We start from the raw sequence: 24,140 nt of genomic DNA, 5'->3' as shown, positions 1-24,140 counted from the left end.
CACACTCTAAACGCCATCACTTTCATTCACATCTAGGGAACTCTAGGATTTAGTACCCTACCATCCTAGCCTCCAGAAAAGTTCTAACATTTTATTTGTATAGATTAAGAACAATCAACTAGCCACTGGTAACAGTTTTAAAAACTGTAAATTACTGTACTACAAAATTATATATTACTAATTCCTACCTTAAGCATTCTTTCAAATCTGGCATACTTAGCTTTTCAAGTGAGGTATAAATATAGAGTAAAACCAAATATAAAAATAATTTTGTGTCCAAACCCTCATAGAAATTTCATCTAAAACAAAATCTCAGGGGCTAGAGAAAACATACACAGAAGCTACTGTTGATTTATAGAAGCGATAATGATCAGGTCTCTATGGATACTTTTCTGAGGTAAAGGGAGAAGGAAGAAGGTGGGAGGAATGTAAAATGCTAATTCCTATAGATGAAACACATAGATAAACATGAAAGTATTCATTATAAAAGTTAGGATGGTTAGAAAAAAATATTTCTAGTTATTTTAAAATATTTTTAATACCAAAAAAATCATTATAGGTTTGGAGTTTCAAGATGGTCCCTCTCAAATTAAAATGAAGCAACATAAAATATCTTAATAATTAAGAAAACTAGTGTTAAGATTAGCTGATCCAACTGTCTTTGACCCAAAAGAAATACAAAAGATTGAAAATTTTGGGCCTACAAAATACCAAATGAAAAAGTTTCCATGAAAACTATGAAAATATGTAAAAAGAATTTTATAAGATATTTATTTCCCATTATAAAAACAAATTAACATAATATTTTGGAAATGTTACTGGTGATTATAGAAAGAAATTCTAATGTTATTAAGTTCATAATTATTCAACCTTAATTATCACATACTAGTTCTGCAAATTTGTATACTGAAGTATGGTTGTTACTAGTAAATTGAATAAGAAATTTCAAGGGAATAACTTGAAGTATTCATTTAACATTAGAAAATTACTTATTTATTTTCAAGGCCTGTACAAAATATGATATAACTCCTGATCCTGGGATGCTCACATGTAAGGAGCTCGTTAGAAAATGCTCACTTTGGAGATTCATTTCTCTGATGTCTATTAGTATTAGTCATACTGCTTCTGAGTCTTCAGAGTGAAATTTCATAATTTGGATTATTGTCATTTTCACCAAGGAGATAGCTCTGTAATCTTTCTTATTTTGGGAACATTTAAAAGCTCTTACAGTTTTTTCTTCTGATTTATCAATTTCTCTGTAAATAATTTTCTGACTTTTAAAAGAAATTTTAAGGGTAATTTCAGTTTCTCTATTTTGAGTGAGCCTAAGACTAGAGGCAAGAGACTATATTTCAGGTAAAAAAAGTAAAACATTCATAATTATTATATAAAATTGCTTGAATGGAATACAAGTTTCAGTATGCAACATATTTATTCCAAAGAAAGTAACTTACCATAGTCAGAAAGAGTGCAGGCATGAGCAAATGACAGGAGCATATCCAGCATTGACACAGTGTCAGACAGTTTATATAAACAATGAATATATTCATAAATCTCACTAAGCAGTTTGCACACTATCCTGAAAGTACATGTTTGGTAAGATGAGTAATACTTTCTACAAATGGATGCACAATGTAATTATAAAACAGTATTAAATTCATTACCTGAGGTAAAATAACATTCACATTTGAGTTGGACACTACAGATATTCTATTGTTCTACTGTCTCATTGTATACATGAGGAAATTGAAGTTCATACTCTAGGTCAGAGCTACTTAATAGGAAAGAAGTTTTCTGGTGTGTTAGCACCATGTTTTTTAAATGACTGCATTTAAGTAAACCTTAATGAAATAAACTTATTAATGAAAGTATTTTTATATAAGTTCTTACTATATTTCAACAGATCCTATCTGCTAATAATTTTGTAATTTTACATATTAAATTCACCACAAAATATATCATGTATTTTCTCTCACTCATATTCTCTCTCTCTCACACACACACACACACACACACCCTGACAATATAATTTTTTAAGCTTTTATGTGGCACAGTTATCATAATTGTGACATAACAGACTTTTCATTACAAGGAATAATATGTTTCCAAAATGTATTGTGTCTTATAATCTCCGTGGTCTATGCCCTGACATTGCTTTGAAAGCCCAACAATTCCCTTTATCATCTCAGCCCACCAATTCTAAATGTCCTATTTCTTATTTCTGGCTGTATTGCTGCTCTTTCATGAATGGCAAGAGACTGGCAGTACTGTAATGTTACTGTATAAGTAGTAAGGCATGAGAAGTTGAAGGGCTTACACAGCACAGAAAAAGACTGAACTGAGTAAAACTTGCAATAAGTCCATGATGTGCCAAGTTCTACATTATGGTGGAAGTCAGTAATAATGTGGTTATTTGGCAACTAGATTTGCACTAAAGCTTCTGTGAGGCTCACTATTCCCAATTACAATGACAAAATTTTAACTGTCCAGGAATATTCTTTCTTTGCTAACATTTTTTCTGCAGTCAGAAAAAAAATTCCATTAATAAAATTTATTACAGTGCCTCAAATTAAACCAATTTAATTTAATATTCAAAAATTTCAAATGCTCTTACATATAAGTCATGTGATAGATTTCTCTCAAAGACTCTTGGCATCTTTCATTCATTTTAATTAAATCTGCTGATGTAAAGCTATAAGAATTTTTCACTTTAGAAATCTGTTCAGAAAGTAAAGAACAAAAGTCAGGATACATGTACACTCCTATGAAATAAAACATATAGATATTAAACAATAAAAATATAGATATTTAAGTTAATTACTTTAATTTTTCAGATATAGTTTCACAGAGAAAGTCCCAAATAATGTTTATGAATGAGAAAAAGATCACTTCTAAAGGTAAAGCAGAATTTTTTTAACTTAGTCCCTCAGGTATGACTATTTTTATACGTCTTAAAATGACCATGTAGAAATGTTAAAAAGCTACATTTTATTATCAAGTAATATGCAGTATACATATCAGTAGTCCTCACTCCATCTCTGACCCCTGTTTTATGCCTTGCCCCGTAACTGAACGTCACTCAATCGCCAACTCCAAAACTAAGGCTCATCCCATCCCATTCTTCACTTCACCCATCCACATTACTTGGTAATACAGTATACATTTTAAAACCTTAAAATTTAAATGGCTTGTTTTTATCAAAAGGAACTTCCTAGGAGCAAAGAAAGCAAAAATTAGAGTAGGTTAGATTTTCTACAATTGGTATATTATGGAGGAGTTAATATGTGTATAGAAAAAATATTTCCCTGGTATAAAAGTTTGGCAAAATGGGATAAAAGTAAGTAGGTAGATCTCTCTACTTCATGACTTTTAAACCTTTAATACACAAATGTGCAGTAGAGAACTACCTAAATGAGATGGTACAGTATTTTCTAAATTTCTTTGATCAAAAAATACCTTTTGGACTTTTTTCTTCATTTTTTTAAACACATATCAAACTTCCAGAACTGTGGGAAGCACTATTTGATATTTTTCTTTAAAAAAAAAACAAACAAATAAAAAAAAAGCTTCTAAATCACTCTTAGATTAACATAGCTATTAAGTAGGTAGGAGAAGCAATACACAGACCATTCAGATATTTGGCAAGTAAAACTCAAAGAATGCCTAAAAATATGAGTATGTAAATGTAATCCTATAAAATCAGAAAAAATAATTTCCTAACCAAACTCTAGAGTATACCTTAATAAACTCTGAAGGAAGTTGATCATTGGGTAAGGTGGTACAATCTATAGTCATCTGGATAAAAAATCCTCTAGTGGAGCTAAAACTTGTCCTTAAAGGAAGACTATATTTTTCTGCAAGTTGTGATATCATTCCTAGTGACCAGAAAAAACAAAAATACAGAAATTTTAATACAAAAATTATTCTTTCTGTTTAAAAATGTCACATGTTTTTTGTCTTGTTATTTTATATATACATAACAAGGTCTTGCTATACATTTAAACTCTAAAGATTCTTAATGTGTAACCTAGTTAAGTATTCTTTTCAGAAAAAATATGTAGAGCAAAAGTAGTTATTTTGATTAGTATTTTGAAAGTAAAAAAAATTGTAAAAATTAAAATTAAAATATAAAATTGGGTCACGATGACAGGATAGGTAAACATGGTTCAACCCCCAGCACAATGACTTCAAAATCACAACTAACATATAAAACAATCATCACTCAGAACCATCAGAAATGAAACTAAATGGGAGTCTGGCGACTTTGGAATTAGAGAAACCACATCCATCCAGACTGGTAGGAGGGGTGGAGACACAGACCAGACAGGTCCCACATCCATGTGTGGTGGATAAGAATTCAGGAGAGAGATTCTGGGAGCAAGAAGTCCCAGCCCTTAATCAGGCTTCCCAACATAGGGTTCCAGCACCAGGAAAACAAGTCCCCAAAACCAGCGGGGATTAAGTCAGTGGAAGAAACGTCTAGAGTCCCAAACAGTTCCTCTTAAAGAATCCACACATGGACTTAGACTTATTCCCTCAGAGCTCCAACACCAGGGTAGCAGCTTGAAAGGTACCAGACATACAGGGAGGAACTGAAGTGTCAGGCATCAGGGTGAGAGCTGGGGCACAGCTTTCTCCCAGGCAGAAATGCAGGCAGAGGCCATTGTCCCTTTTCTGAACTTTCTCTCCACAGAGCCAGAGAGATGAAAGGCAGGTGCCATATCTGAGACTTCATCAACCTGGCTAACACTGTTGCCCCACTCTAGAGATCCCTGAGACTCTGTCCCATCCAACTTATAGGCCCACCCAAACTGTTAATAGTTACTTTTTCTTATGAATCGCTAGCCTTGGTTCATGCTTCACAACTTCCTAAATCCTATTAAATGAGCAATAGCTGGCCTCAGTAAGCCCCTTGCTCCCATACCACTTGCTAAGTGGCTCCTGGCCTGGCACTAGCTGCAGCCAACCTAAATTCACAGGTCGGCTTTGCCTGGGAGCCTCCAAGCCCAGCACGAATAGCAGCCATCTGCAGATTGCTTTATAGTTCATGCAGGGTGGCCCTTGGCAGAACACAGATGGGGGCTGACCTTGGTTTGCACCACCCTGGAAACCCCAGAGCCTGTGTACCTAGTGGACAGCTATAGACCACATCAGAGTACCACCACCCTGTTCTGGCACAGCTGATCCTCCATGGAGGATGAAGGCTGACGGTCAGTGGTAACAGCCAGTCCTTGTAGCTGACTGGCCTGGGTAAATCCCTCCCGTTGACCTGCTAACAGCAATCAAGGCTCAACTACAGGAGAAGGATGTACTCAGTTCAAATGAAAGGCACACATTGAGTACCCAGCTTCGGTGATAGGCGAAGCTGTACTACTGGGCCCTACAAGACACCTATTACATTGAGCTATGCCACCAAGACAGGGAGTCACAGCAGCTCTACCTAGCACATAAAAACAAACACAGGGAGGCTGCCAAAATGAGGAGACAAAGAACATAGCCCAAGTTAAAGACAGATCAAAACTCCAGAAAAAGAGCTAAACAAAATGGAGATAAGCAGTCTATCAGATGCAGAGTTCAAAACACTGGTTATAAGGATGCTCACGGGACTGAGTGAGGACCTCAACAGCATCAAAAGATCCAGTAAGAAACAAAGAATTCACTAACTGAAATAAAGAACAATTTACAGGGAAACAACAGTAGAGTGGATGAAACCAAGAATAAAATCAATTATTCCAAAACAACCAATTGAAACAGCAAGAAGAAAAAAGATTCCAAAAAAACAAGGATAGTGTAAGCAGTGTCTAGGACAACTTCAAGTGTTCTAGCATTCACATGATAGGGATGCCAGAAGGGGAGTAGAAAAAGCAAGAAACTGGAAATCTATTTGAAAAAATAATGAAAGAAAATATCCCTAATTTGGTGAAGAAAATAGACACGCAAGTCCAGAAAGCAGAGAAAGTCCAAACAAGATGAATGCAAAGAGGTCCATTCCAAGGCACATCATCATTAAAATGCTAAAGGTTAAAGATAAAGAGAGAATCTTAAAAGCAGCAAGAGAAAAGCAGTTAGTAACCGACAGGGGAGGGCCCATAAGACTGTCAGCTGATTTCTCAAAGAAATTTTGCAGGCTAGAAGGAACTGGCAAGAAATATTCAAAGCCATGAAAAGCAGTAACCTCCAGCCAAGACTGCTCTACGCAGCAAAGCTATCATTTAGAATCGAAGGGCAGATAAAGAGCTTCCCAGACAAGAAAAAAACTAAAGGAGTTCATCATCACCAAACCATTATATATGAAATGTTAAAGGGTCTTATTTAAGAAAAGAAATAAAATCAAAACTATGAAAAATAAAATGGCAAAAAATACATATCTATCAACAAGTGAATCTAAGAAACAAGCTTACCAAACAAGAACAGAGACAGTGTCATGGATATGGAGAGCGCTTTGAAGGTTGCCAGATGGGATTGGGGTTTCAGGGAATGGGTGAAGAGGTGAGAGGATTAAGAAGTACAAATAGTTAGTTACAGAATAGCCATGGGGATATAAAGTATAGGAAATGGAGTAGCCAAAGAACTTATACGCGTGACCCATGGACATGAACAATAGTGTGGGTATTGCCTGAGGGAGTAGGGGTTGCTGTGTGGAAGGGGGCACAGAGGGGGAAATTGAGACAACTGTAATAACATAATCAATAAAATATAATTAAAAATAAAAGCAAGGCTATTGTATTAGGAATATTATTTTTTGATTTGTTCATTGTTTTTTTGAAAAAATACAAATTATTGCAATAATTAATTCACAATGAGAAATTCTCTCTATCAAACATATATTATAAAAGATTCCGAAAAGGAAATTGGTGATTCATCAAATAAAATTTAAAAAATATCCAAACCTCCCTACCAACTTCAAACCCAGTAGAGTGTTCTAAATTTATATTTTTAACATGATGACTATTAATGCTTTGAACATTACTTGAGAAAATGTACATCTTTATTCCTAAAGCAGGTTCTCCAACAACATTCCTGCTTTTCTCAGTAGTACCACCATTTGCAGGAGACAAATCTCGATTAGCACCAGTTGCTACATTCCCCTTTGCCATGGCCACATTTATTCAATTCATAACTCTTATCAACTCCTTCTGCAGTCTTTGTTTTTCTGTCCTCTCATATACATAGCTCTTACCCTAAATAATACTTTAAGTTGTAATAGATTAAAACGGTCTCCCTGTCTCCACAGTTCCACTAATTCATTCAACACATCCTCTTGATCCATTTCACTCCACAAAGCAAAAACATCTGAGTGTCTCTTCATTCTTCTTGGGAAAAATCCAGACTCCTAACCTTTAAAGACTAAATTCTGGTCTCCAGTTTACATATATGATCATATCTCTTACTAGTTCTGTAAGAGAATGCCCTGTTCAGTCCTAACACATTTCTTCACTATCCCTTGAGGTTTCCTAATGTCTTTGTGTTTCAGTTTGTACACTGCTAGTGGGTGAAATTCCTCCCAGGCTATTCTACCTACCAAAAACAGTCCCACCCTCTATCCAGTCTCTCTGACCCCTATAACCGGCTATTATTTTTCTTCATATGTTACATTCATGTGAAATTATAAGGTATATGTACTTTATACATATCAATATTGATATATGTAATTCTATACACTCGTGTACATGTGTCTTTTTTTCTTTAATGTCTGTCTCCCCTATTACAACATAACTTTCATGAGGACAGGGGCTTTGTCTTGTTCCCATGTATTCCCGGTACCCAGAAGAGTGTCTACACTTATTTACTAAGAGCTCAGTAAAAACAGGGATAGACAAAGTAGGTTTACAGTTGTTCATATGGAAAATAATACAATAATTAATGAATAATACAAGAATAAACTTTGTTTCATGTACTCACAACTGTAAACTGACTTTTGCCCACCCCTTTATTTGTTAAATTACTGTACTAGTTCAAATGCCACCTCTTCTAGACACAAATGATCTCTCTCCCTCCACTGATACACTTTAGTACCAACAGCTTGCATTTTATATGTAGTTTCTACACAGTGTTTTATGAAAGTACCTATATTTAACTTTGAAGGAAAAAATAGACATAACACTTTGAGACCTTTATTTTTTTAAATGTTCCATAGATGATAGTATGTGTTAACCTTACCTATTTGATAACAAAAAAATAAATTAAGAATATGCATGGCAGGTTATCACCAGCAAAAAAAGCCAATTGTGTCTTGAAAACCTTGTTTTATTTCTAAAAAACAAAAAAATATGCCCAAGTAATTAAATTACCTGCTATGTCATCTACAATCTCTGTATATGTTCTTCTTGCTATGTCAAGAAATTCATTTATGTTAGACCGCACTGCATAGCACTTCTGAGTCCTCATGTTCAGGCATCCTTTCATGTATCTTGCATCATCATTAATTACTGTTTTGATCTTCTCAAGTATGATTCCAAACCTAAGAAAGAATATTATAGGCAATAAGTCAAAAAGCTGTAACTTATAATTTGAGTCATAGTTAATGATAGCAAGTAATATTTTTTAAATCACTCTTTTAAATTACGTTGAAAATAATTAAATAATATATAAACTTAAATTTACATTCATTAGAACTATGACTATGTCAATTTTAAACTACTTTGTTGGTCAGGACTAGACTCCTAAAACAACATAAGGCCACCAAGAACAATTCTACACTGCTAATAAACAGAGTTCCCAAACTATACATATTGACTGTGTCCATGAATATAAAATACCCCTGAAAAATTGTTATAAAAATTCTGGCTTCAGCTTATTGACTCAATAAACATGTACTTATATCATGTATTAATCTCTGTGCTAGATACAAAGATTCAAAGAAGAATTAACATATATATGGTCCTCTAACTCAATTGGTGCAAAGGAGACTAAATATATATTATGAAACAATTTAAAAGTGATTAAGTACAATAATCATGCAAACCAGAAGACTGGAAACACCTGTTTCCCTAACCTTTTGTTTCATTCTGTTCTGTATTTTATTTGCAATTAATTCAGTCTTATTATGATCCTCCATGTGTGGCTTTACACAAGATCTGAAACTTAAATCGATAAAATAACAATTCTTAAGTATTACAAGTCTTTTTGGTTAAGAACCAAGTTGCTGGTGCAAAAACAATATTAAAATTAAATTGTATTTAGACCTTATGCAGTATTCATACCTACTAGTTTTTGGTTATATTAGGCCCTTCATGATTTAACAAGAGAAAAAATATGTTTTTATATTTGTGAATATTCCCATAGAGAATGGCTAAAAAAAGATATTAAAATTGTATGTGATTTCAATTTTTAATGCTAGTCTAACACAAATACTCAATGTACTGTTACCCTATTTACTGATATTAATAAGATGAAATGTATAGGTAGAATTTTGATGAATAGTTTAAAGAGTCTATTAAACAAAGCTGAAGTAACTATTCTGCAGAATATAACTAGAGTTCTTAAAATAAGTTACGATCAGGAAGAAAGGAAGAATCTGATAATTTATTAACAGTTGAGTGACAAAGACCTCTTATCTTCCAACGATCCATAATAAGCTCTTAATAAAGGCATGCGACAGTTCTTCAGAGCAATCTATTAAAGGATAAAATAAAGTTAAGAATAATAAATTATGACATTATTCATACATAGCATTTTACATTTGTTTACAGCTTACCAAGTGCTTTCCTGTTTCATCTTCGTGTTTATATACTCATAAAATATATTTTAGGTATATAAGTGAAGACAGAGTATCTGTTCTGTTTTCCATTTAAAGAGCACAGGGCTGACAAGAGGCCTCCATTTTTCTTGCCTCCCAACTAATTGTTAATATCCAACTGTTTATTAGAGGTAGGTACAATACTTAAATAGCTATCATTGTACATTGGCAATATTGTACATATAGTTCCAAATTTGCATTAAATTTACATTAAACTAAAAAAAGTGCTTTCTCCATTCTATGGTAAAAGTAGGTGTTTCCTTTTGCTTAATGGAAATTATAAGTAGTAATTATTTGAATAAACAGAAAAGACAAGGATAAAACATATTTAAACTGATATTTTAGTTTGTTATGAGGCAATGGCAATATTTTTGCTTATGAATAAAAAATAATATTTGTACAGTGATAAAACTAAAAAATTCATAAAAGCATAAAGAAAACCATTTAAATCACTCATAATTCTACCACCCTTCCAAAGATAGTCTAAATATTATACATTTCCTGTCATTTCTTTAAATCAAAAAATTGTATCATTGCATGCTCCTTTTCTCTCCCACTTAATACTATATCATATACATTAAAAACTTTCTGTAGCAAAAATTTTAAATAATTCCTATTATGTATTCCACCATGTGGGAAGCAAAGTCTCTTCCCCTGCTTACTGGAGCTCTATGCTATTTATATTCTAATATACATAATGCTGCACTCACCATCGCTGGGCATAAATCTTGGTCAATATACCTTGAGTCTTTTCAGATAGATTCTAGAAGTAGCATTACAGGATCAAAAGACATCTACTTTAAAACTTTCCTGTAAAGCATACAATTTTACTCCTACCAGTTATGTAGTTGCCTGCCTCAACTGTTCTCTCATTAGCAGTAAGTTGGCAACCATTAAGAAGAAAATATCTTTGCTTCTATGGTTTGGAATTTTACTTCTTTGACTAATAGTGAGATCAAGCACTTTTGGTACTATTTATTAACTACTTTGATTTCTGTTTGGGTGTCATTTTCCTTTTTCCACTGTCATTCTAGTATTTAAGAATTACACAAGTATTCTGATGACAAAAATTAGTACTTTGTCTTTCATTTGCTATAAACTTTTCCTATAATAAATTTCTCTGGTTTTTAATTTGCCTTTGACATTTAAAAATTTGAAATTTGTTTAATAAAATCTGTCAATTTGGGGGGAATATTTATGACTGTACTTCTTTCATTCTAAGAAAGATGACAATACTTTTGAAATCTTTTGCCAAATTGTTTTCATTATATATACATATTTATCAAAATGAACTCTATAAAATTCTTCCACACTTTTCATTATTTTTTCTTTTAGAAAAGCAGTTCCTTTTGTCACTTATTATTTTACAGATGTTTTGTACAGGATAATATATAAAATCAATGAGAAAATTGTCATTTTGGATCATCAGAGTAATAATTCAGGTAAGAGTTGCAATAAATACTAAAGTCAATGAATGAAAGGTTGATAAGAAACAGTATATTTATACAGTTTCAAAGTATCTCTCCATATATTATTTATTACTTTAAAGAGAAGAAACTGATCAAAGTTAATATTGCCAAGCATAGAAAATTACTCATGAGGAAGATACATTTTTACAGAGCATTACTGCCAAATATGCATAAGCTGAATTTAATTAGAAAGAAACAATCATACAAATTGAAGACTATCCTAAAAAACAACTGACCCTTACTCTTCAAAATGTCAATATCATGAGATGAGGAAATGCTGAGAAACTTTTCAATTTAAAGAAGTATAAAGAATAGGACATTAAATACAATGATGATCTTGGACTAGACCCTGTGGCAGGAAAAAAATCCATAAGTACATCATTAGGACAATTGGAAAATTCTGAATATGGGCTATTCACTATATAACAGTAGTCTATTAATGCTACATATCCTGAATTTTATAATCATGTGTTTATGTAAGAGAACATCTTTGTTCTTAGAAGAATATACACTTCAGTATTTAGGTACTACAACCTGTTCTCAAATAGTTCAGTAGGAATAATAATAGTAAGGATAATAATGTGTGTGCGTGTGTGTGTGTGTGTGTGTGTGTGTGTGTGTTAAATGTAAAGAGAGAGAATATGGAAATTAATTATACTATTTTTTTAACTTTCTCTAAGTTTGAAATATTTTCAAAACAAAATCTTTAAAAATATTTATGCCTAGACATGTTTTGCAGACTACAAACACAAAATTACCTTTAAAGGATCCACAAGCTCCAAGGTATGTTTTAGGTATATTAAATTCGTTATTTTAGATTCAGCTGCATTAACCTATTAACATAAAAATCCAAATGTGGACATCATAAATATTTAATACAAAAATGGGTTTTCCTCTAAAATGTTCTACGCTTATCATATTTCATACATCTTTATATATCAACCTAGCCAGGATGCCTGCCAGCTTAAACATTATTTGGAAATTACCAAGGCATCATATTTAGAGTAGTGGACTAGTCTCCTCAAATTCTGACAATGAAAAGAGTTCACCTCATTGTATTCCAACTTTCATTTCTATTCAAGTGCTTTGGTTCCACCGTTTTAGCCCATAGCAGTGACAGGAGATACATTTCATTTCTGAGCAGCACTAAGAGACTAGGATTAATTGACAAAGGCACAAAGAGTATTTTTGGCTAGGTAATACCTGAAAAACTGAATCCAAACATTTCAGATTATGGAACAATAAAAGTTTCCCTCAACAGTTCCTGTTAGTTCAAGTAAAACAATTTTCATAAGTCCGGTGGTCCAAATTAAACACAGTTTTTCAAAATAAAGCAACCAGTATCCTAAATTTCATAAATGAAGTTTTTATAAATTAAATTGTAGTGCTATCTCTAAAGTTGAGTAGTGATGAGATGTCCTTGGTGATGGACTAATTTACTAATACTGACAAGAACTTTTAGGATATTATTAAGACATAATAGTAATTGATATGGAACCGTTTCTTTCTGAAAACTCTGACCTTTATCCCTGTTGCATACACTGTACCTGACCTGTTCTGTGACCATATGGGTCCATTAAAAAAAAATACCAGAATGGAGGTTTTTAACCCTAAAACAAGTTATCTCCTGCTCTCTTATAAGGGATCTCTGAAATTACTGGGAGATTAAAAATAAATAAAATTCACCAAACAGAAGACAACTGTTATTACTGTTACCAAAGAAGAACATCTTCCAAAATAGACAAGATACTCTTGTAAAAGAACAAGGTAGGAGGACTAAATCTAACAAATATCAATTTGTAATGAAGTTAGAGTAATTAAGAAGCTGTGATATCAGCACAAGGGCAGAGACCAATGAAACAATATAAGAATCTGGAAGACCCCGTAATATGAGTACTTGATATATGACAAATGTTGAGTGCAGAACGGTGTGGGAAAGGACAGATTTTCCATAAATGGGGCCAATACAATTATGAATCCATATGAGAAAAAATAAAATGTAGTCCCTCCCTCATGCCACATACAACAATCAATTCCAGGTAGATTGTATATCTAAATATAAAGATTAAGGCAATAAAACTTGGAATATAACACAAAAGAATATCTTCATTACCTTGGGTATTCTAACTTGTTTTTATAAATTTCATAATTAATTACTTGGCATCCACTAATCACAGGGACAAACTAATGGCTAACATTGTTCACATCTTCCCCATAATCTGGCTTTGATGGGTGCACAAAAATCTTATTATAAGCCCTCCAACCACAAGATCCCACATCTGTGTTTTGCTTTCTACCCAAAAGGGGATGTTTCTACCTAACAATTTCCCATAATAATACCTGTGCAATGTTTTACCCTCACTCTTTTTGACTCCTGACCAACCCTGGTACTTCTCATGTGACCCTGAGACATGCTTCCTCTTCTCAGGAATAGCAAGTAATAAAAATCTTCTTTTAAAGGCATTAACCTCACTATGTCATCATTCAGTCATCTCCATAAATTAAAATTCCATGGGTGCAATCAAGACATTGGGGTAGATAAAAACTTCTTAAGCAGCATACAACAAACACTAACTACAAAGGAAAAAAACCCCATAAACTAGACTACATCAAAATTAAGAACTTCTTTTCATCAAAAGATACGATGACCCAGGAACAGTTTCAAAAGCCAAAGCCAACCTTGAGAAACTAGAATTTGAGGGCAAATAATTTATTTGAAAAGTAATTTCAGTAGGCACAGGCAAAGGAGTATTAGAAGTAAGAAGGGAAGAGAAAGACAGAAAAACAGGATGCATTGAAGATCTTATTACTGCTGCTTGGTACTATGGTTCAGTCCTTCTAGGGACCTATCAGAGGTGGTGTAAGGTAAGCTTCAGAAGCAATCTTCATAAGTAAGAAAAATGGGATCTTTATTAATCTACTCCTGTTGAGTACTGGTTATGACCTATTGATGGAGCAACAACTCGAATCTCTCCTGAGGCCAGAGGAAAGTCCTCAGGCAGTGAGTTTCAGCTGCTTGCAGTAGAAGCCTTCCTTGTGCAAAAGAGAATGCCAAGGGAATACAGGTAGAACACCAACAACATCCACACCATAATACTAAGTGGCAAAAGCAAACTAAAAGGAAAGAAAAGATATTTGCAATACAGAACCAATAAAGGGCTCATATCTAAAATATAAAAAGAAGCTCTACAAATCACAAAAGAAGATAAGAAACCCAAGAGAAAAAATGGGCAAAAGGCTTGAACAAAACTTTCACAAGAAGTATTCAAATGGTCTATGTACATATGAAAGGGTGTCCATCTTCATTACTAGGAAAGTGCAAATTAAAACCACAATCAAATACCATTATTTACCAACCACTATGGCTAAAATTTTAAAACTGACAATATCAGGTTTGGGGAAAGAATAATGAGAATTCTCATACTCTACTGATGAAAACGTAAACTGTGCAATCATTTTGAAAAACCTTTTGGCAATCATTTTGTCATTATCTCCTGAAGTTGAAGATATACATATTCTATGACCCTAAAATTCCACTCCTAACTATGAACCTAGTAAAAATATGTACAAGTTATATTAAGAAATAGATACAAGACTGTGTGCCAGCATTATTTCTAATTGCCAAAAACTGTCAACAACTCAAAAAGTCAAATAACAGTGAAAGGACTAATGACATATTCATACAGCGAAATATTATACAGCAATGGGAATAAATGAGCTACAGCAACAACATGATTAAATGCCATAAACATAATATTGACTATAAGAATCCAGATATCAAAAACAAAAACTGAACGGTTACATGGAAAGATTTAAAAACTCAAAATTAAATTATAAAGAAAAACAAGAGTGATTACTAAAAATTGGGGGATTTTTTTGAAGGGAGGTAGAAAATAATGATGGGAAGGAGCAGAAGGGGGATTTTTGAAGTAATGGTAATATCTATTTCTTTACCTAGGTAGTCATTACATGGATGTTCATTTTGTGAGAAATCAATGGGCACTGCATTATTGTTCTGTGCAGTTTTCTATGTGTACATTTCTCATTACTTTTTAATAGATCTAAATATGGTAATACATACAAAGAAAGGTAGGAAGAAAACAAGGAAAAAGGTACTCTTCTGGAAGGCAAATGAAGAAAATATTTGAAGGAAGAGATTGTGCTCTTCGAATTTTGCTAACAGGTCAAGTGTGATCAGCACTACCATTAAGTATATTGGCTTTAGCAATGTGGACATCATCAGTGGCCTTAATAAGAGATGCTTTTGTAGAATAGTGATGATGAAGATTAGATTGTAATGGGTTCAGGAAAGAAAAAGGAGAGTAATTACATCAATTGCATCAATTATAAGTAATCAATTACAGGTAATTCTTTCAAGGAATTTTTTTGTAAAGAGAAAGATAAACAGGAAAGAACAAGCAGAAGGGGGTAAACTGACACAAACAACACGGGAAAAATTCTGAAGTACTGTCCCATGAAAAGGTAAGAAGTTGTGGAATCAAAGACCCAAGTAAAACTGTTGGCTTTATGCAGGAGGATAGACAGGCAAGTTATCCACAGCAATGAGAAAAGGTACATGCTGGTAAGTGTAGATAAAAGTAGTCATAGGAGCTTGTGGTAGTTCTCTTCTGATTTCTTCACTTTTCTCAGTGAAGAAGGAAGCAAGGTCATCATCAGCTTAGAATCAGGTGGGGAAAGGAACTGGTATTAAGGTAAAGTAACACCAACTCCTATAATATACACTACCAATCTCAAAGACTTAGTATAACAGTATTTTATTTTTTTGTTCATACAAATTTCAGTGCAGTTCTGATGTAAGTAAGAGGGAGGGCAACCTTCCATGCTGCCATTTAAGAATCCAGGTCTTTACTATCTTGTGGCTCTACCATCCCTCTGCTGAATCCTCTGTATCTACCTAGAAGAGGCAGAAAGAGAGAATTCTCTATGGATAAGATATAAGCTGACATTTATCACTTTTACTCAAATTCCACTAAACAAAACTCAGTTATTTCTTCTGGAAGGCAGTCTGAGAAACATAGCCTGGCTGTGTACCCAAAAGGTAGAGAAAAGGGATTTTGCAGTCACTGCCGGAGAGGTGCTGAAGGTTGAAGAGGAAAGAAGATGGACTTAAATAGTTTCTCAGAGCATAAAAAATAGCAAATGGACAAGAAAATATAGAATGACTGCTGGGCATCCTTAAGGGCCCTCTGACTATATGAGAGTCAAAAGCGGTGATTTTTAGGAAAAATGATCTGTATGGCAATAAGGAGCAAGGAGGACATAAACTCTAACCTCCTCAGTAGGAGAAATATGAAGAGGTCTGCAAAACAGCTGTTACAATAGGAGATACAGGTTTCAGTTTCAGGATGAAGGTAAGGAATAAGGAGATTTTGCCCATAACTGACCTTGAGCGCTAGAGGGAAAAAGGGGAAAAAATGGATACGAGGAAAATAAAGACAGAAAAGCTGATGTACAGAGACACATGGGAAGTAGAGTCCAAAATGAGGAATAATTTAGGAGTACTAGGTACCTTGTGGTGATTTACATGAATAGAGATAAGGTCAAGAGGAGATCATTCCTGACGGTTCAAAAGCAAATACATTTATTTGTAAAGATATATGTACTTTTATGTTCATGGCAGTATTATTCATGGTGGCCAAGACCTAGAAACAACCAAAGTGTCCTTTGATATATGATTGGATAAAGAAGATGTGGTTGATGGTACACATATACAGTGGAATACTACTCAGCCATAAGAAAGATGAAATACTGCCACGACATGGGTGGATCTTGAGAATATCGTGTTAAGTGAAAAAAGGCAGAAAAACCCAAGAACCATATGATTTCACTCACATGTGGAATATAAAACTGAAAGCAACAAATGAACAAACAAAACAAACACTCAAAAACTCAGAGACACAAACAACATTATGGTGCTTAACAGAGGGAATGAGGGATTCAGGGACTGGTAAAAGGTAAAGGGGGTCAAATATATGGTAGGGAAGAAGATTCAGCTCTGGGCGATGAACACTCATGCTGTATCATAGAACTGTACACTTAAAGCCTGTATGATTTTATTAATTAATGTCACCTCAATAAATTTAATTTTAAAAATGTGGAAGAAAAATAGTGGTTCATAGAAACATTGGTTTACACAAACAATAAAAGTAAAGGTTGGTGGAAGGATGGTCTTGACAGACGCAGGAAAAATTCTGAGGCTCCAACTGACTCTTGCTGATAGAAATACAGTTTTGTAAAGCAATTGTCTTACTCTGCAGACACATGAACAATCACTTGATCTCTATCTTTTAGTGTGTATAGCAGTGATTCTTAACTGGGGGAAATTTAGCCCCATAGGGACACTTAGCAATGCCCAAAGACATTTTGGTTGTTAAAATTAGGGGGATGTTATTGGTATCCAGTGGGCAGAACCCAAAGATGTTGCTAAAAATCTAACAATGCGCTGGACAACAAAAGATTTATCCACCCTAAAATGTCAACACTGCCAAGGCTGAGAAATCTTTCTGTGGAAAAGCTGTCTTACTACAAGCATAGAGGCACTCTCTTAACTTTGTATATCATTGGTGATTTCCTCCCTGTCTTTTCTTTTTCTGTCTCTGTCTCCAAACTTTCCCTGCCTTGCTAGCTTTGAAGAAGCTGCTCTGAACCTTATGGTGCAAGAAACTGAATGTTGCCAACACCACACAAGTGGAAAGGCAAATCCTTCCCTGGCTGAGTATTCCAGATGAGTTTCAAGCTTGGAGGACACCTGAACTGCAGCTTGTGAGCCACTAAGCAGAAGACCAAGCTAAGTAAGATGTGCATAGACTCCTGACCCACAGAAACTATAAGATAACAAATATTGATAGTTTTAGGCTGTTATGGTCGTAGTAATTTGTTATACAGCTATAAAAAAATAATACAGAGTGTCTTTGCAGTTTGCTTCTTCGAAACCAGCAAAAGTCTCTCCATGAAGAACTGGGAGACAATTCTCTACTGGCCTCTACATCTCTATCTTGTGAGCAGAGGCACTGACTGCCTTTGTTCTTGAAAATCCTTTTATGGATGTCTGTAGAGTGGATAGGCTTGAAAGATATAGGACAAAAGGCAGGTTTGCTTATAGTCTTAGAAGATTAAAATGGCGCCATCCTCCAGAACAGCAGGCAAGTATGTGTATTTCCCATTAGAGAAGGTTCAGGTTCTCTAAGCTCAGTAATTCTCTCTTACAACATATGGTACATGGGAAATGGAACATGGGGAACCAGTACAAGAAAATGCTGGTATCTGGCTACTACTATTGCTCTGACCACTCAAGCCCTTTCTCTCTGACCCAGGAGTCTCATATCTTCTGTCAGCATCCATGAAACTGTCAGGCTAACTTGTTAGTTTGCAAGCAGGATAGAATATCAGGTCACTTACAGTTCTTGATAGTACTATCTGTAATTGCTTTTTTTTTTTTAAACCTAAATCTCACACTGGATCATAAATTCATTTGGCTTAGGGACTTACTTCTTTAGTATTCCTAACACTTATCTGTTTGGTGAAATAAAATGACTTGTTGAATGAATGAAAAAAGGAGCCATGTACTATTACAAATATTCTATATGGCAGTCTGAAATCAATAGAGAAAAATTAAAACTTATTCAAAAGAAGCAAGCAAAAAAACTTGGGTAAAACTTGAAAAAAAAGTTTAATGTTGATATTTTCAAATATTAAAGAATTTTGGATGTTTATAATGAGAAACACAAACTTTCTTAATACAATACATTAAATGGTATAATCATAAATACTGCATAGAAAGAAAAGACATTTGAGCTAATTCCAATAAGAAATTTTAAGCATTATTCTCAGTAAATATTTATGATCAGAAAACTGCATTTTCTAAAATTAATATTCTTAAGGGAAACTATAATATCTAATCTTAGGCAAGCAATTCCACACTGGAGATTTTCAGAGAACATTTAGCTTATTCAGAAGTTGTTATTTTAAAAGGCATAAAAATCTAGATATTAATAATGAAGTGCTTTTCCAAAATCTCTTGATATTTTCCAACTTTACATTACATTAAGACAAGTTATATCACGCCCTGGTCGGGTAGCTCAGTTGGTTAGAGCCAAGGTTGTGAGTTTATTACCTGGTCAGGGCATATACAAAAAGCAACCAATGAATGCAAAAATAAGTGAATGACAAATCAATGTTTCTCTTTCTCTTTCTCACTTTCCCTCCTTTGTCTCTCTCTCAAATCAGTTTTAAAGAAATTAATTGTTATAATGTATAATAATATAAAATAAAATATATAGATAAACATACCGTGTCTTGCTTTGGAATTTGGACTAAAACAGAAAGAAGCTGCTCAGTATCAAGAAATCTTGATATAACTGAAATAAACAAAAAACATGAGCATTTAAACTTTGTTACTGTTTAAAATACAGACTATGTAAAATATCCTCAAATAATAAAATAGAACTGTTCTACCTGCAATATTGTTTTGTCTTTATCTATCTTATATGTTCCAGGAGTAAGCCAATAAATCTTAATTGCCATTTCTGAATTTTGATTACTTACAATCTGTCTTCCAAACTTGACACTGCAGATCACCCCTTCCTTATTGAAACTCTACATCTCTGGTTTTTTGATGTTGCTTACCATAATTTTCTTCCCACTTTTTTGATCTCTAACTTTTCTTCCTGATACTTAAAAAGATTAGTTTATAAGCATAAACCACTAACTATATAATCTTCCAGAAGTTACCTAACCTCTCATTTTTTTAAATGTGGATAATGACTTCTACCTCCTAGGGCTGCTGTGAGGATTGAGATAAAGTGTGTAAAGTACACCACACATACCAGAGTTCAAAACTGTTATTTTATTCTTCTCAACTGATTTTCCAGATTAAAGGATTCTATAAAAGTAAATGTATAGAAAATTATAATCTATCCCTTTTAAATATCCCTAAGTTGTTGTTGTTTTTTTTCCTTAGACATTTAACATACAGGTCTTTCCAGAAAGCACTCATTTTTTCATACATAAAATATAATAAACTTAATGACTCATGGTTACCATCATCATTGGGATGTGTAACCCCAAAAGACTTTGTTGTAGGCTTATTGACACTTTACAAAGTGGTCCCATCCTGTTTTCCTTTAAAAAAAAAATGTTGTCACTCTCTTCCTGTTCAACTACCAAGTCTTTTGATAAGTTTCAGTTTGCCTTCATCTAGCACTGTGTCTTTTGCTAATTTGCCATTTCAACAGTAAATTATATTTAATATGTTTTCAAAAATTAGAATAAATAGATTCAGTATATACTATTTTTATACTCTTCAATATGACATAGCTATTATGACATTTTACATGTGATTCCACTAGATTCTTAAAGCTCTCATTTAGATTTCTCTCTTTCTTTTTCAGTTCCTTTTGTCTTCCTTTTCCTAAATCTGTCATGACAACCAAAATAATGTTTCTAAAGTAAGGATTTGATTACATTACTCTCAGTTTAGAACTGTCAGCTCCCTGAGTTTTGCATGGTAAAATCCAAATTTCTTAGCATTATATAAAGGCCCTTGATAAGCTTAACCCCGGTGCTCACTTCTTGCCATTCCCTGAGGCTTCAAGTCATAAATAAGTACTGGCCATACCTTAAATACAGCAAACTTTTTTTTTGTATCAATATAAGTAAAACTGTAGAAGCTTATTTTAGCTCTACCTTTCCCAACTTTCCAGAAAAGTGTAACCTAGAAAGCAACGACTATTCAGGATCACAGGCAGTGGGACTCATACCAGATCTTCATCCCAGCTACCACATCTAATAAATATTTCTGTTACCCCTATGTGCATCAACATGCCTTACACAGGCATGTTCTCTTTGTCTTGCAAATCATTTCTAGGATTCTTCTGTTGTCAAAGTCCTCCTCATTTCCTTAGGACAGAGCTGTGAATCCCACTGCATTATATCTTTATCCCATTTCCCCCTCTCTGTGTTCTCATAAAATACTCAATTATTACTGCATTTATCACATGGCGTCATATATTGGAGTTTGGTTTCCCTAACATGAATGTAAGATCCTTGAGGACAGAAAATTATAGCTTAACTTTCCTTATGTTTTTATCCCTAATACCTATAAAGTGCCTATAATAAAGTAGGTACTGATTTTTTAATGAGGTTCAGACTCTCATATTTTAATAAACTATAAAAATTATTCTCCCACCCTGCTGTATGTTTGTGTTCTAGTTTTTACATGTTATGATAAATTATAAACTGTCAAGATATAAAAAAATATAGAAAAGGAGCCTGACTAACACTTATGATTAAATGACTTTTAATATTCCTGGCACTTATGTATTACACGAATGCCAGGTATAGGTGGGTCAGTAAGATGTTGCTGTGAACAAGAAAAGAGTTATCAGTTAAAAATAGCTTCCTTGTACCTTTCTCAAAGTTTTACTAAATATACTGGAATATATTTTAACAGTAAATATATTTAACAACATTGAAAATGCAGTCATGGTCAATATAATGCCAGAATTTTGAAGGAACTATACTAATTAAAATTTACTGGCAACTGCATGGAGGAAAAACTGTTCAGGCTGTAAATGTCTCCTAGAACACCAGGAGGGGTGGTTGGGGAATAGGAGTATGGAAAACAGACCAAGCTCCTAGAAACCGAGGATTGGACTAGGAATGATGCATATTAACTTATTCTTCCACCTACAGGTTTAAGAAGAACATTGCACTGCCATACCAGTGAACAAATAGCCAGGTACCAAAGGCAATTCTCTTACCTCATGTTATAGGTTGGATTGCATCCCCCAATAAGATTTCGAAGTCCTAAATCCCAGTACCTGTGAATGTGACCTTATTTGGAAATTGGATCTTTGCTGATGTAATCGAGATAAGATAAAGTCACTAGGATGTGCATCAGTTTGACTGGTGTCCTTATAAGAGGAAAACATATATTTTCTAATAATTTGTATTTATAAAATTAGAGGATATTCATTTACCTGACTGAAGTCCAAAAAAGAGTTCCTCATCTTGAAGCAGTTCTTGAACACAATCTAATCTCATGTTAATGGTTTCAATATCAACTAGAGGTTCTAATATATTAGAACGAAGCCTTCTACCCCCTCCCGGAGTCTTAGTGTAATTCAGAACACCAAAGAGAGTGTGGTTATTCCTTTGAAAACACAAGTTTGAATATTTTAATTAGGTAAACAAAAGAAAAATTCAAGAAAATTGTAATTTAACTTTGTAATTAATCCTGTTAGAGAATCCTATAATCTACAGTAGTGATTCTCAAAGTTTAACAGGCATACAAATCATATGCATATTCCGATTCATCAGGTCTGGGATGAGGCTTGAGGATCTACATTTTAAATCAGCTCCCAAGTATGCTGTAAGTCAATGAACCATAGTTTGATTAACAAGGATCAACAGTATCTTATTATACTTAACAATTTTTTCCATGGACATGGACAACAGTGTGGTGATTGCAGGGCAGGGGAAGGGGTATGGGCAAAGGTAGAAGAGGGCATGGGGGGATAAATAGTAATGGAAAAAAATAAAAATTAAAATTAAAAAAACAATTCTTTTCATAGATCATTTACTATATTCAGACTACTATAAAATGTTCTAACTCATGGCACTCCATCAGTAATAGCATGATATCAATAATAATTTATATAATAAGAATATAATTTTTCCTGTGAAGAAAAGCAAATAATAATAATAAATCATTAAGGGGGAAAGAATTTTTACATTGATAATATGAGTATTTAATATAATCACTTGGTTCTAATTTAAGAAGTTAGAGAATTATAAATGAAAGAGAAAGAAAAAAAAAGAATTTCAAGTACAAAAACTGATTTTAAAAAAAGCAGGCTTCTGGTCAAGATGGCCATGTAGGTAACTGCAGTACTTGCAGCCTCCCACAACCACATCAAAATTACAACTAAATTACAGAACCACCATCATTCAGAACTGCCTGAAATCTAGCTGAACAGAAGTCCTTACAACTAAAGATATAAAGAAGAAAAGCCACATCAAGACTGGTAGGACAGGCAGTGACAAGGAATACATGTGGTGGATAAAAATTGGGAGCACTCTTGCTGAGGAGCAAGGAGTCCCAGCCCCACACCTGGCCCCCCAGCCCAAGGTTCCAATGCCAGTTAGAGAAATCCCCATAACTTATGGCTGTAAGAACCAGTGGGATTCTGGCTGAGTGAGAACAAGGGCTGCTAAAGTCCCAGGGGCTCCTTTTAAAGGCCTCACCCCAGCCCCCCTGCAGAAATTTACTAGAACTCACTCCTAAGCTCTAGTGCTGGGGAAGCAGCTCTCAAGACACAAGGGACACACGGGAACTCAATTGTAGGGCATCAGGACAAGAGTGGGAGGGGCAGCTTTCTCCCAGACTAATGTGCTAGCAGAGGTCACTGTTCCTTTTCTAAGAACCCCCAACCCACAGAGCCTGCAGGCACTGAATCTCAGTCTCCATCAACCTGGCTCACAATGTTCACCCAGCCCTGGTGATTTCCTAAGACTCTATCCCACCTAACTTGGGGGTCCACTCAAGCTGTTTCCAGTCACTTTCCCATAAAAATGGCTTTTCTTGGCTCATCTTCAGACTTTCCTAAAATCTTTCAAACAAGCAGCATCACTGTGCCCCATACCTCTTATTAAGTGACCCCAGGACCAGCACTAGCAGCAGCCAGCCTTGGTTTGCAGCTTGGCCTTTCCTGGGTATCTCTAAGTCCAGCACAAGTAGCAGCCATCTGCAGAGTGCTTTGTAGCTCATGCCAGGAGGCCCTGGGCAGAACACAGGAGGCAGCTGACCTTGGCCTGCATCTCCTAGGAGGTCCCAGAGCGAGCGCACCCAGTGAACAAGCTTCTGACCACATCAAAGCACAACCCAGCTATCTCCGCAAGTGACACACGCA

General features: G+C 34.4%; 1 protein-coding gene across 1 annotated transcript in view; it reads right to left on the bottom strand.

The window, feature by feature from the left end:
* Positions 1-24,140, bottom strand: part of MSH4 (mutS homolog 4) — a 73,010-nt gene that overhangs the window by 19,706 nt on the left and 29,164 nt on the right. Inside the window, exons 7-14 of the mRNA XM_054566821.1 lie at positions 22,209-22,381; positions 19,519-19,586; positions 11,967-12,041; positions 9,551-9,615; positions 8,292-8,461; positions 3,739-3,875; positions 2,615-2,718; positions 1,455-1,579 (exon numbers count right to left, since the gene is read on the bottom strand). Coding sequence (XP_054422796.1) covers positions 1,455-1,579; positions 2,615-2,718; positions 3,739-3,875; positions 8,292-8,461; positions 9,551-9,615; positions 11,967-12,041; positions 19,519-19,586; positions 22,209-22,381 — 917 coding nt within the window. The remainder of the gene's footprint in view (positions 1-1,454; positions 1,580-2,614; positions 2,719-3,738; positions 3,876-8,291; positions 8,462-9,550; positions 9,616-11,966; positions 12,042-19,518; positions 19,587-22,208; positions 22,382-24,140) is intronic.

The sequence above is a fragment of the Pteronotus mesoamericanus genome, unplaced genomic scaffold, assembly GCF_021234165.1.
Source record: "Pteronotus mesoamericanus isolate MK-2021 breed Mesoamerican mustached bat unplaced genomic scaffold, CSHL_Meso_final contig_181, whole genome shotgun sequence".
NCBI lineage: Eukaryota > Metazoa > Chordata > Mammalia > Chiroptera > Mormoopidae > Pteronotus > Pteronotus mesoamericanus.
Note: the sequence above shows the minus strand (reverse complement) of the source record. Positions and strands in the feature narration are given on the sequence as shown.